Source organism: Cladophialophora bantiana (assembly GCF_000835475.1).
Source record: "Cladophialophora bantiana CBS 173.52 unplaced genomic scaffold supercont1.25, whole genome shotgun sequence".
Taxonomy (NCBI): domain Eukaryota; kingdom Fungi; phylum Ascomycota; class Eurotiomycetes; order Chaetothyriales; family Herpotrichiellaceae; genus Cladophialophora; species Cladophialophora bantiana.
Genome location: NW_015971599.1, coordinates 429,859 through 443,097, shown reverse-complemented (window position 1 = coordinate 443,097; position 13,239 = coordinate 429,859). Strand labels below are relative to the sequence as shown.

At 53.0% G+C, this 13,239-nt stretch overlaps 5 protein-coding genes across 5 annotated transcripts; 4 read left to right on the top strand and 1 right to left on the bottom strand.

Moving 5' to 3' along the window:
- Nucleotides 1-189: 189 nt before the first annotated feature.
- Nucleotides 190-2,031, top strand: Z519_12088 (uncharacterized protein; the record flags this gene model as incomplete). The annotated part of the gene is made up of 2 exons (XM_016769796.1): nt 190-266; nt 330-2,031. The coding sequence occupies 2 exons, from the start codon at nt 190-192 to the stop codon at nt 2,029-2,031; spliced, it is 1,779 nt and encodes a 592-aa protein (XP_016614121.1).
- Nucleotides 2,032-2,610: 579 nt separating this feature from the next.
- Nucleotides 2,611-4,013, bottom strand: Z519_12087 (uncharacterized protein; the record flags this gene model as incomplete). Its single annotated transcript, XM_016769795.1, has 6 exons — nt 2,611-3,383; nt 3,439-3,606; nt 3,659-3,745; nt 3,802-3,811; nt 3,867-3,934; nt 3,995-4,013. 6 exons carry the CDS (start codon nt 4,011-4,013, stop codon nt 2,611-2,613), a joined length of 1,125 nt encoding a protein of 374 aa, XP_016614120.1.
- Nucleotides 4,014-4,675: 662 nt separating this feature from the next.
- On the top strand, nt 4,676-5,074 carry Z519_12086 (uncharacterized protein; the record flags this gene model as incomplete). The annotated part of the gene is made up of 1 exon (XM_016769794.1): nt 4,676-5,074. One exon carries the CDS (start codon nt 4,676-4,678, stop codon nt 5,072-5,074), a length of 399 nt encoding a protein of 132 aa, XP_016614119.1.
- Nucleotides 5,075-5,146: 72 nt separating this feature from the next.
- On the top strand, nt 5,147-5,608 carry Z519_12085 (uncharacterized protein; the record flags this gene model as incomplete). Its single annotated transcript, XM_016769793.1, has 1 exon — nt 5,147-5,608. One exon carries the CDS (start codon nt 5,147-5,149, stop codon nt 5,606-5,608), a length of 462 nt encoding a protein of 153 aa, XP_016614118.1.
- Nucleotides 5,609-7,549: 1,941 nt separating this feature from the next.
- Z519_12084 (uncharacterized protein) lies at nt 7,550-7,834 on the top strand (the record flags this gene model as incomplete). The annotated part of the gene is made up of 1 exon (XM_016769792.1): nt 7,550-7,834. The coding sequence occupies one exon, from the start codon at nt 7,550-7,552 to the stop codon at nt 7,832-7,834; it is 285 nt and encodes a 94-aa protein (XP_016614117.1).
- Nucleotides 7,835-13,239: the final 5,405 nt, after the last annotated feature.

Sequence of the window (13,239 nt, the reverse complement as noted above, 5' to 3'; positions counted from 1 at the left end):
CCTCAGCTACCCTCAGGCACCCCCAAGTACCCTTCATCGTCCATCAGTCTGCCACATTCACACATGACCCCGAAACTGCGCTCTGCCCATTGATCTGCTGGTCTCCCTCTTTCCTTGCATATTCTGCTGATGGACAGCTCCCCCTTCCACCACGACGTCGAGCGAGAGAGCTCCGTTGGTACGTCCTCCATGGCTCAGAAACCGATGCCTTCCCAGCATCAGGCTGGACGCAAGAAGGTTCTTATTGTTGGCGCCGGTGCAGCTGGGTAACACGTCCCTCCTCACTCCCATCTTCATGGCCAGTCACTGACTGTGGTTCCCTCCGCTAGAATGTCCGCCGCCTACCATCTCTCCCAACATCCCGACAAATACCACATCACCCTCATTGATGCCGTCGACTACTGCGGCGGGCAAGCCTTCTCCTGCCCCCTCGACAAGTCTCGCCATGGCGCCAGCTGGTTCAACCAAGGAGTTCAAGGCGGCAGCTACATTTTCCACCACACCTTGACCATGTTTGCTCGCCAGGGATACCACGCGGACCCCGTCAATCTCCAAGTCTCCTTCGGTAAGGACAAGACCTTCTGGACCAACGTCTTTCCCACGGACCTGTTGGCCCGCCATCAGAGCGAAGTCCAACGCCTCAATTTCGCCCTCAAGTTCATGCGTTGGTTCGAGATCTTTTTCGCATTGATTCCGCTCAAAGTCTTTTTCAAGCTGTGGTTTTTCTCAGAAGAGTTCACCAACACCGTTGCTTTGCCAATGGTGGCCTTGTTCTTGGGAACCGGCAATGAAACACCCAATGTCCCCTCAATCATGCTTGAGCGATTGTGCACAAGTCCGACTTACGGCATGTGGTACCCCTATGACCGGGCCAGCATAGCGAGCAATCATCCTCCAATGGTCGTCTTTCCGAACTTCAGCGAGTTCTACGAGGCCTGGCGCAAAGATCTCGTTTCGCGAGGTGTCACAGTCCGCCTTTCCACCGAACTCGTGGCTGTTCTCCACCGCTCGAGGTCCAGCGGCGTCGTTGTGTCCTTGAAAAGGCGTACGCCGACGCCTGACCACCACAACCCCCGTGGCGGCGACCCAGATGCTCCCACATTCGAAGAGCATTTCGACGAGCTCATCCTATGCTGCCTCGCCGACACTGCTAAGCGCGTTCTCTCGTCCACCTCATCCTGGCGCGAGAGGAAAGTCCTCGGCTCAGCGAAATTCTCCGATGACATTACCATCACCCACACTGACTCGGCCTATATGAAAAAGCATTACCAAAACTTCTACTCGGAGCCTCCCGCTGTAAGAACCCTCGGCGGTAAAGATCAGTCCTCCCGCTGCAACTTCGCAGCCACGAATTTCCGCCCAATGTACTACATCAAGATGTACAACCAGGACAAGTCCAAGCTGGAAATGTGTTTTGACACCACAAACTACCAGTCGCAGTTCCCAGACCAGGTGCCTTTTGAAGATCACGTGTTCCAGACGATATTCCTCAATCGAGATCGAGATGGTCATCTGTGGAGCGACAACGAAATTGACCAGAGCAAGGTTATCAGGAAAGACTGGTGGCATCAGCTGTGTCACTCGTACACGCATTACCTGTTCGTTGTGCCGTGGATGATGTTCCTCCAAGGCCAAAGGAGAGTGCGATACGCCGCGAGCTGGACACTAGTCAACGCACACGAAGTGGCCATCATGGCCGGGATTGCGGCCGCGGTCGATCTGGGCGCAGAGTACCCGGAGGACCTGGAGCACGACAAATTCGCCTTCCTCAGCTTCAGACTGTACTACCTGCTGGCGTATGGGAAGTGGTATCGACGACGGTATACGGCCGCAGCGAAGAAGAACCCCGACAAAAATGTCAGTGACAAAGCGATAGCGGGAAAGAGCTGGGCCACCGGCTTGTACGGGGGTGTTTACAAGGGCCCTGGAGTGGCCAAGCAGGAGAGGATGACGTGGCGGGAGGAAATCAAAGTCGGGAGAAGTACAGGCAATTTGGCGCAAGGCAACGCACAGGGGCGGAGTCAGCCATGAGGACCCATACACCCGAATAACGCACGAAAAGAGAGACATGTATTCGACATTAGGACACATCAAAAGTCGGGCTAGGTTGAAAGGGGTAACAATTCGGAGAGGACATTCTCGGAGGAGGAAAAGATCACACACCACTGCTGTTGGAAATACCTAGGTGCGTCATATTCGAGGGTATGAATGTCATTTGGTGTATCGTTCGTTGTTCGTTGGTCTGGATCTAATTTGAGTTCTTGCTCGGCTGCCTCATAATACGTTGAAAGCTCTGTCTGTGGACGGTCCGCTCGAGGGTTTGGAAATATTCAATCAAACTCGGATCGATGCCCAAGCAACTAACCCAACCGCCGCGCCTTCCACTCGTGCTTTTCCCTTGTCCATTTTAAAAATGGAAAAAGACGCCGAGAATGTCTAGTACCAACCACGAGTTTCTTTCTACCCGTGACAGCCACGCCTGCCGATGGTGATGCTCCAAACTGTGTGTGTGTGTGTGTGTGTGTGTGTGTGTGTGTGTCGTATCCACTTCCGAGCCCATCTTGTCCACACTGCCCCAAAGGACGTCATACAACCGCCCCGCGGCGCCTCTCAGCTAGTAAAGAACTTTTTGTAACTCTCCTTCTCCTTCTTGATGCTGTCGGCCAGAGTCTTCTTCGTCCTGGCCAGCTCGGTCTTGATCGCAGCGTCCTCCGGGGCCAGCTTCGCGGCGTGCTCGTAGTCCTTGAGCGCTTCCTCCAGGTCCTTCAGTGCCACCCGAGCTTGCGCGCGGCGGAAGTACACTTTGGCCTTGTCTGTGTCCTTGGTGTCTTTTGGAATAGAGTCGATGGCATGACCGGCCCATTTCTGAGCCTCCTCATACCGCTTGGCTTTGTTGGCGAGAAGCGCAGAGTTACTGAGCAGCGTAAACCGCAGGGTGTCCAAGTTGCTCTGCAGATCCTTGGGGTCACTGTCGCTGGCTGCGGGATATTCATTTAGGTATCTGAGCGCCTTCTGGTACTTTTCAATACCTGTCTCGACATCTCCAGCCTTGAAGGCCTTGTTGCCAAATTCTTTGAGGTCCAGTGCAATTTTGTAGTATTGCTCTCCTGTCAACCCTTCACCCTGGTCGGTTGGGTAGTCCTCATAGGGGTCGCCGGTCGGATCCGTCACCTTCTGAGTGGCTGTAGCATAGGCCTCGCCTTCGAGCTGACCGCATTCGGCTATCACCACATCGCCACCAACAGGCTTGTCCGCCTGCAACTGAAGATTTTCAATGGTGCGCACAATGTTCTTACCATTGATGACTTCACCGAACACGACGTGCTTGCCGTCGAGGTGAGGAGTGGGAACAGTCGTGATGAAGAATTGCGATCCATTGGTACCTAGACACATCAGCTTGGGACTCAGAAGGCATATGCGTGGACTCGAATCTCTTACCAGGCCCGGAGTTAGCCATGGACAGAAGGAAAGGGCGGTCATGCTTCAGGTCGAAATTCTCGTCCTCGAACTTCTCGCCGTAGATGGACTCGCCTCCAGTGCCATTGAACCTCGTAAAATCGCCGCCCTGGATCATGAACGCCTTGATGACTCTATGAAAGATCGACCCTAGCCAGTAAACTCAGTCTTGAGAGAACCGATTGAGTATAGTCTGTCGCACCTTTGTAATGTAGAGGTTTGCCTTGCTTTCCCATGCCTTTCTCACCGGTGCAGAGAGCACGGAAGTTCTCTGCCGTTTTCGGTACGACTAGAGAGGGTATTAGCGGAAGAGAGCGATCTGAGGAGGAGGACCGAGAATCATACCATCATTGTACTATTATTGGTGTCAGTTCATGTGTCCTCTCATACAGATTTGCGGGACCACTTACAAGCTCGAAGACGATACGACCCTGCTTCCTCCCACCGATTGTGATGTCAAAGTAGACCCGCGGTCTTCCTGCACAGTGAGAGGTCGGTCAGGCTATGTTGATGCGCATGGGAGAGTGGTAAGGCTTACCACTCTTTGCTTCTGCCATGGTGTAGGCTGCGAGAATGAGACGAATTCGAGATTTAGGCTGGTAGTAGAGTCTGAGGAGTCGGTGATTGTTGTAGGGGGAGAGGTTGGCGAGGAGGAAAATGCACGGTGAGAGTGAGAGCCGCAGTCTGTTCAATCGCACAAAAAACTTCTTGAATCTTCTTTGGTATTCACTGCGCTTGCGGGCGGTCGGAGGTTCAGCCAATAGCGGGACACCGGTGCCTGAGGGGCCATTTCTTAACCGGTATGATTTGGCGGGGAAGACGCTAGGGAAGCCCACGCCTAACGAGGAAGGTCGCCCGGAATTCCCCCCTAAAGACAGGGGTGGAAGCCTTGCGGGTCGAGCTTTGTGTCGTTGACAGCAACAACAGCAGCCACCATCCTCGCCACCTCCCTTTTCCCTTCCCTCCCTTCTCTCACACTTCAGTGATTGTTGCCTCAAAAGGCTCCTTGCATCAGGCGATGATGGCACATGCTGCAGGCGCCTCCCAGGTAGGATGAGGCTTGAAATCTCGTCCCTCCTATCTCTCTCTCTCCACACTTCTTCGATCCCAAATCACCGCATCTCAGTCAACAGTACATCTTACTTGAAACATTATACATTTGCTGCTTGTGTGCGTAAACATTTCAAAGCTCTCTGCTCCAACAGTATCGTTCTTGATCATGGCATCCTCTCACGTAACTTCGCGCTCACAACTCTCAACCCAACTCACAACTCCTTCCGTGAAGGAACATCCCCCTTGCGAACCAATTCCCTCTGAGTCAATCCTCTCCAGAGAGGGTATTTCATGGGTGCTTCATGTCGACGACAAATCACCAAAGCCTGAAGCCCTAAATGATGTCCAATGGGAGCAATGTTCAGTCATCGTTGTCCGGATCAATCCATTGCCCGATTCTCCAACCGGATCCACAAACCCCATGGTAGACTTCAACCACGCCCCAACCTGCATGACAAGTCTGGTCAACCGAGTTGGGACCGTTTCTTCTCTCATGAAAAACAAGCTGCATGACCATATCAATGCGGGTCAAAAGACGGTTCAAGTCGTTTTCGGGGAATGTTAGCTCCGTTCTCGCACAGCAGAAGGTGTTTACGTGGCTACCCCCATCTGGCGTCTCTGCGACCTGGCCCAAATGATGGCAACCTTCCACTGGATCGAACCTGAATCGACTCACAACACTGCCGCACTAGCTACTCACGCGAGATTGCTCACGCCCCCTTTCATCCTACCTCAAGTCAGCGTCTCCTGCCTGGATGGTGCTCCCCCTGCTGAGCGCGACACAGAGCACGAAAGAATGATTTGGTATCGATGCCATACGGTGTTGCAAAGTTCTTACAAGACTGGAGAAATGGGACAACTCTTCCCAGGTGCGACCGGAGTGTGGAATCTTCTTGGGACTCACCTTATGAGATACGCTTACGTCGTCAAAGATCTGGGCGGGCTTGGTCCTACAGATTCGTCCGTCATGGCAGCCACTTCGGACGACCTGAAGCTTCCAGTGGATGTGATCCGCAGCGGGATGGAGGAGACACCAGACCTAGAGAACTACCTTTACATGAAATCGCCCGCCTCGTCAAATGGATGTGGCCAATCTTGAACGGGAACATGTCGCCTGGAGGGCCGTATAGTTGGATTCGTAGTATTGGGACTGCCGAATGTACCGACCGGCTTCTACGGTCTCTCTCCGATCAGTAGTAGCCGCCGCCAGAATGAATGTTATTGTGATTGGTGGGTGACGGGTTTGCGAGAAATGTCTCAATACTATTCATCGTTGAATAAGACGACTGGGGACTGGGATGATTGATCGAGAGACCGAATTTCTCGCCAGCCCCAGATCCCAAGGCGCGCCCGTGATCCTAGTAATCGTCTCCTTTTGGATGGGAAACTCTCGAAAACAAACTCTTCCATCGGCCGATCTAGCGAGTGAGAGAGTGCGGCCCTCCACGGTTTCGGCGATCAGTCCCGCCTGCTGCTTTCACCTACCGTTTGAGCTTCTCGGCAATGGGGCAACAAGGGCCCAGCTCCAGGCCCGGCCTGGAGCTGACAGCACAACTGCAAGCCGCAACACATCGAACGAATACCGCAGCTGCCTCGAGTCTAGGATTGCTCGGCACATACGTTGTTACACGGTTTATTCGAACTTGCTCATGGAGTGATTTGTGGCATGATTTTGGTCCTTGTCGAGTCAAACTCCCGGATCTCTTTGATGAGAAAATAATCCGGCGATCTATATTCGGAGTTTTATCACCACCCAGCACAATTGACACTGCATAATACATTTCGGACGATGATTTTGCTATGGCACATCAGACCATATGGTTGCCGACTCGTGACAAATCAGCACAGGGTACTTGTGGGCCTGATTGGTGTCACCGTTCAAGAAATGCCGGTCTCACTGAATGCTTCAGGCTGAGGGTGCTGAGGTGAATATTGCGAGGCACGACCCCTATGAACTCATATGTGCTCATGGAAGTCTAAGCATGTTATGTTCAGCTCCGTTTTCTTCCAGTCTCCATCCAATCCTGAGGAGTGAGGCGATTGTCCTTCTCGTATTCTCCGGACGCTTCCGTCTGTCTGGTTTCTTTTCTGGGTTCTCGGCTGCGATCTGCGCGGGACTTACGATAATCCCATCCAGACATTCTAAGGATGACATGCTTTGGGTAGCGACGCAGAGCTGAAAAGGCGGGGAGATGTTGTGGAGGCAACGAAGCTACGCAAGGCCTAGAACCAGTGGCCTGAAGGCAGAACCAGCGGCTCTGTTCCGTGGGCCATTGTCAATGGTCGGTCTTTGCGAGCGATGCGGTCAGGTGGGCCCTCGAAAACAAATAAACAACGGGTGATCAACGATCCTAGTGGATGCACGCCGTCATGATATCCTCGCATTCTGGTGAGCACGAAAAGGACTTCAGCTGAGAGCTCTCTTGGAGTATGCGTGTTTCACAGGCCCTCACATGATGCTTCTGTTACCCAAGACTACTCGCCTCTCCAGTGACCATCAGTTACAGAAACAGCGCTTGGTTTTCCCTCAGGTATGATGGAAATCATCTTGAAACACGGGGCAGAGCGAGATTCAGACAATGCTTGTTTATAGCTCACAGCATCGTCAGCACGGGCCTCCAGCAATCTCTTTGAAGTATTCGATATGTCTCGAGACCTTGGCACATTGCGCAAGTGTCCCCTCGTTTTGCATGCGCATCGAACCACAGCCCTGGAGGTGTCAGCTCCCACTCAATGCTCACTGCTCGAAGCACATGCTCGCATCTGTTTGGTTGTCCACTTGCCGGGCCTGTCGATGAGCTGCAAGTCCTGGACGAATCGAGGCTTCCAAGCTCTCAGGTGCATATAGCCCCTCCTCGTCGAAATCTCTGCCTCATCAGCTGAGCCTGATGGAGCTGAGAGATGTCTATAAAGGCTGGCTATTGTCCAAGACAGCTCACTCGGCTTCTCATAACCTGTTCTTGAGCTTCCGCGACTCACGACCAATCGTTCCCAAGAGTCTTTCATTCACCCAGTCCATTCAAAACAACTACTCGACAAAATGGTCCGCCTCAGACTCACCAACAATCAAACCGGTCACGGTGTCAATGCCGAAATCCCACTGGTGAACCATCAACAACCTATCAGCCAATTCTACGCCAGCTCCTTTGACTCGAGCGGCAAATTCATGATCAACGCCGCCGAACTGACCGCCGATTTCCAGGGCGTCGAGGTCGTTGTCAATGCGGGCGGACAATCGGTTACCCTGACGACCAATCAGAACTCGAAGCAGTTCAACGGCCTGGTTGATGCGGCCCATGGCAGTATTTTGGCGAGGAAAGCCTGAGTTCTAAACCGTCAAAAATGGATAAAACCCAGCAGGTCTAAAAGGCGCCGTAAGGGGCCATGGGAACGACGTTGTTGTAATGATATACGATGCGGCGTGACGTGGTGAGGACATCCAACCCAGAGAAGGGTCCTCGAGGGACGAGTTGGACGTTTGCAGGCTCGAGGTTGATACTGTTGTAGTCAGACTGTTGTCGCTCATTCTTCTCAATAGGGCCAGAAACAATACCTACCTACCAAGTTCAGTCTACTGGGTGGAAATCTAGGTGGATCGATCATGCTGTTTCTTTTCGAGCCCTCCTCCCGAAAAGGGGAATGGACTGTGCCATTTCCCTTTCCCTTTCCCTTTCACACTTTCCATTTCCACCTCCCTGGCACGTCATGTCCCGACATACATAAGCCTACCTGAAGAAAGACATGTATGCATGCATGCCAGGAAGCCACTAAGCAAGGAGCAAGATCAATCGATGAAAGATACCTGCTTAGAATGGTAGAATCGATTGTTCGTTGGGGTAAGGCTGGCTGGAAGGCTGGCTAAGTGAGGTAGTGAGGGAGGAAGCAAGTGAGTAGGTAGCTCGGTAGGTAAGTAAGGGAGGACAAGGAGGGTGAACCGACTGAGGTGAACTCAGGTGATTGTATTGAACCAGGTTGCTGTGGTGTCTGTCTCCTCTCCATGTCAGCAAGCATGTCTGTCGCGACCAGATAGCAACTCCAGCACCAGCCGTAACTACATAGTCAGCTAGCCCACTAGCCAGCACTAACAGCCCCTTGTGGCCGCACATAGCTAGTCAGCTAGCTGGTTAGTTTCAAGTGAGTAGTTCCGTGCGGGTGAGGTTCTCAAGCCCACTACTATAGCCACAGGATATAGCCGCCGGTACCCTATCGAATGCTCAAGGCTGGCTCCGTCATTACAGGTCCTCGCTTGCTCGCGCCGGCCGTGCAGAGATTGTGCCAGAACCCATGATTTCCGCCGGGCGGGAGAATCACTCGATCTGTCCATCCGTCGAGCCATCGATTCATCAGGTCCAGGTATCTCGTCTTCGTCTTCGTCTTGGTCTTCGCCAATCCGGACGCATCCAGAGCCCCCCGACTCCCGCGGGTTCACGGGCCCTCTATCTAAAGCATGCCTTGGCGCAGTACATTCGTGCTGGATACGTGCCGGTATGCTGCAACCCGCGTTTCTTGTCTGTCCCACCGTGGCCAGCCCAGATATGGTCATTTCTCTCCATTCCATTCCGGCTTCAACCGGGCTGGTTGGCTTGGGGGTAGGGCTGCACGGCGCATGGTCTGAGGGAGAATGTGATGCGGGTTTGATCAAAGGGAACTTGTGTACATACCGTTACAGCCAGCCGCGCGCCAGAGACGCCTGGGGGGGGCACCACAAACATGCCTGACTCCCGAGGCTGATGCAGGGAAGCCCTGCTCGTGATGCAAATGTGCATGCTGGGCTGGTCCTTCTCTCTCCAGTCTCACTACTTGAGTCTGGCATTGGGGACACAAGAGGCAAAAAGACTCGGACTGATGCAAGAACGCAATTCTGTGATACCGGTGCTCGTCAGAAGGCATTGGACGAGGCAGGAATGAGTGTGGAGAGACGCCACCGGTTAGAAGCAGATGGGAGCACAGCATGAGCCTCTCAAACGCGACTTGGTGAGGTTGGCACATTCTGCAGTGAAAAACATACCCCAGCCAACAAGGGCAGGCTCGATGCGGCTATCTCGTTTCACGGCAGCCCCCGTCCAGACTTCAAGTTGTCCCTGTGTCTTTCAGTGCTTCGTTGTCCAAGCAGATCCCTGCCTTTCGATTCAGGTCTGGCCTCGTCAATTGCCCATCTTCCATAGAATGAGGAGGTTGGTCTGTGCCACGCACGGTGTAACCGACGACAGAAAGGCAGAGAGGTTGGGTGAGCTGCAGTCGCACAAAAGACCCTGCGTCTGTTGAGTGGCATGAGTTCCGTGACACGGTAAGTACAGCAGAGGACATAAAGATAGTTTCAGCCAGAATGCCATGAGGAGATATGTAGAGGTAGGTAGTTAGCCACCGGACGACACGTAGCCGTCGAAGAATAACACTGCTTGTGCAAGTACAATGCTCTTCTTGGCCTGTGATCCAGAGTATTGTGCCAGCCACGTTTTTGAGCTGGTGAGCAACTTGGTTGGGGTTTAAAGCTGGTGGATTTCCCATCAACCCTGTAATGTTATATCTGCCCTGGCTTTTTGGTCAACTTCAGAGCCTGCATTACTCTCAACCTGGGCTTCTACAATGTATTGAAGATGAGACTCGAATCTGACACACAAATCCATCTGGACTCAGACTTGAATGGAGTAGTAGTAGGGTTTCGACTGCTGGTTGAACAAGCCCTCGCAGAAAATGGAATCCAGGCACAACAGGCACAATAGCATGGCGCATACGAACTCTGCATGGAATGAAGCCAGTGAACCATGTGGTCAAGTTGCAAACGTATCACCGCTTCAGACAGGACGGGATTCAAACAAAAAGAGCCCGGGCAGGCCTGACACACTGTGCTCCAGATACCTGGCGTGCAGGCCCCGAAATGGAAAAGAAATCGAATTGGCATTGGAAATTGGACAAACTGCAATGTGTTCGTAGTCTAGACCAAGCAATTATTGTCCAAAGGTGAGATGAGATGCGAGGCAACGTGGCAAGATAGAGGAACTGCGATTCATGCACCAACCTCCCGTTGAATTGCAAATGTGCACAAACCGGTCAGGGAAATGGGATCCAGCCTCGCATTCTTCATTCGGATATGGCAGCAGATGTTGTCGGCTCACTGGGGTCTATGAGAGCTGGACTTCTTGTTCCCCGAGTCATAGTGATTCCTGCCGCCGTGAGCATTGTTCTGTGGGTCGCTCTCTTGTCATTCTCTGTCACCGTCGTCTGTCAATGTCGGACGTCAGTGTCAGACATCGGGATTTTGGCAAGATGAAAGATTGGGCGTTTAAGGAAAGGCAGCGGCTTTGGCACCTCAACTGCCGTGGCGCCTAGCGTGCATCTACTTACATGAGATTAAGGGCCACAAGTCCGCGGCCAGAAGGTACAGCTTAGGTGGATTCGTCCTCTGAGCTCGTCAGCGCGTCTAGTGAAGAGCACTGCCGAAGTTCGGATTGCGTCTACTTTCGCAAGATGTAAAACACCACGGGATTGGCGTGTGGCGCCAGCGCATATCCATAGCGGTCACCTCACCAGGCCAGGGTACAAACACAGCGGTTGCCTCTCCTTCCAAGATACGTGGCGAGAAGTTGGAGTCAGTTGAACGTCTGGCGCGCGGAAGCTGAGCCGTGCTGCCTGCAGCAATGTTTCGTCAAAGCATGCCCTGCCATCTGCAACGGTGAGAATGTTTAGCAATAGCAACCGCTAGGTAGGCATTGCCTCTCTATGATAGGCTGGGTAGACACTAGAGAGAAAAGCCGCACTTCGACACAAGTCGCCTTGCTATCGTGTCTGTTAGATGCCGCTGTAGGTCGCCGTGTGAGCTGGCTTGCGTTCATCGTGCTGAAGACATGGCAGTTCGCAACGAATGGGGCGTGCTTGCTCAGCGACAGCGTTCCGTCTGGTACTGTTACAAATCATCTGGGGCAAACGAGGTGAGGTCGCCATGGTTCGAGTCGCGAGGCAGGAATGTCGTGTATGCCGCTTTTGGAAATACCTGATATCCATCCCAATGCCTCATTTGACGTGAGCACGCAATAGACGAACCAGTGGCACAGGATGAACGCGACCCAAGGAAGCGAGAGGGCTGGTTGAGTCCTCCTGAGCTTCTAAGAGCTCTTTCGCCACTGTGGATGAGCAATTTGCGGTTGGATTAACGCCTAGATGCACTTTTCCACATAGCCATTTCCGCTCAGATGCGCAGGTGACATGGTGTGTGAATGAGACACGCGGCAGTAGTACACCACGTACACTGGTGAGCGAAGGCGCATACGTGCGCCCTCCCATTGGCGAAGACATATTCGATGCTCTCAGGGGGGTGGAGAAGATTACTCCTGACCTCAGCCTGGAAGGATTCAACACCATCAGTGCGTGTCATCATAAGGCCGATGAACCTCAGGCAGAGCATGTGCCAGTTGACGCCGCTCCTCTTTGGAATCTCACCAACTAGCACGGGTTCCTACATCCAGGCAGTCAGCATGGGAGCGAAATCGATCCTTCTCCACCATTAGTTGCTTGGATTTTCTCAGATTTTAGCTGTTGCGTGAAGTGTCCCAGAACCTGCGGAGTCGAGGTGGTCATCACATGGGAAAAGGGTGTCAATGAACATGTCAACAGCACGAACAGGCTGAACGGAACAATGTTGATGATGGACGTTGGATGTTGGGGGCCTGCGCCACGCATCACGACAGCAATCGATAAGACGGAAGTTCCACTCGCTTCGAGGTTCTCGCCTATCGATAGTTGTATCGATAGCGGTATCGATATCAATAGTGACGAGAATGCGAGGGGCAAAGGCGCAACAGGCACCGCTCAGTCAGCCACCTTTTGCCCCTTAGTTCTTCTGCCACAGCAAACGGCATCTTGGAAGCGTGCCTCGTGTCTGCGAGACAACTCATGCAAGAGAGACAATCTGAATGCAGGAGGCTCCAGAGATAAGAGTACCACAAAATCCAAACCCAATCAATAGGGGCAGCGCGGCATCCCTGTCACCTCCTGAAGCGTACGCAAGTCGGGAAGCCCCTCAGAGCGCTAAACATTAGGAAAATGCTGAAAAAGGAGGAGGTTAACGAACTCACGAGGTGTGTGGCTTGTTGTTCGGGTTTGCCGCTCTAGCTGCTGAATGCTCAAAGCAACCACTTAGAGGGGAATGCAGTGGTGAGCACTTTGGCACCGGTGCCACCGTGCCCAACTTTGTAAGCGAAGGCTCAGCCCTATTCTCCACATTACATTTGGTGCGAGAACCTTGGTGTTTTACCCGGAGTTCTGGCGCCAGGCGCTGGCTAGCCCTCGTCGGTCCCGAAGAGGGAGCCTGAAACTTCCTAGTGATCCAGCCCAGAACTCGTCCTACTGTAGGTTTGGGTCAAGGATCCCCCCGCCGAATGCAGAAAAGTCGTTGTCAGGAGAAGACGGTACAACAAGGCAACCACGTGGATGGGGCGGAGTCGAATCTACGCGATCTCTTCCTCAGTTTGTGATGATTAGCTGCTGGCAATTCGGCGTCTTAGGGAGCATCCCTCAGTGGTAGGGACGACATTGACAAATGAGGCTGCCGAAGAGCCAGAGGCATCCCAATGTCGAACCCCGAAGTTGTGTGTTCTGGTAAAGGTCGTCTGCTGACAAGTCAAACGCCCTGCTTCTCCGCGTCACTATTTGCCCCCTTCGCTTACTTGTACAAGTCAGGCTTCTGATCGAGTGATCGAGGGATTTGGTGAGGGGGATGCCAAATGGCTTCTG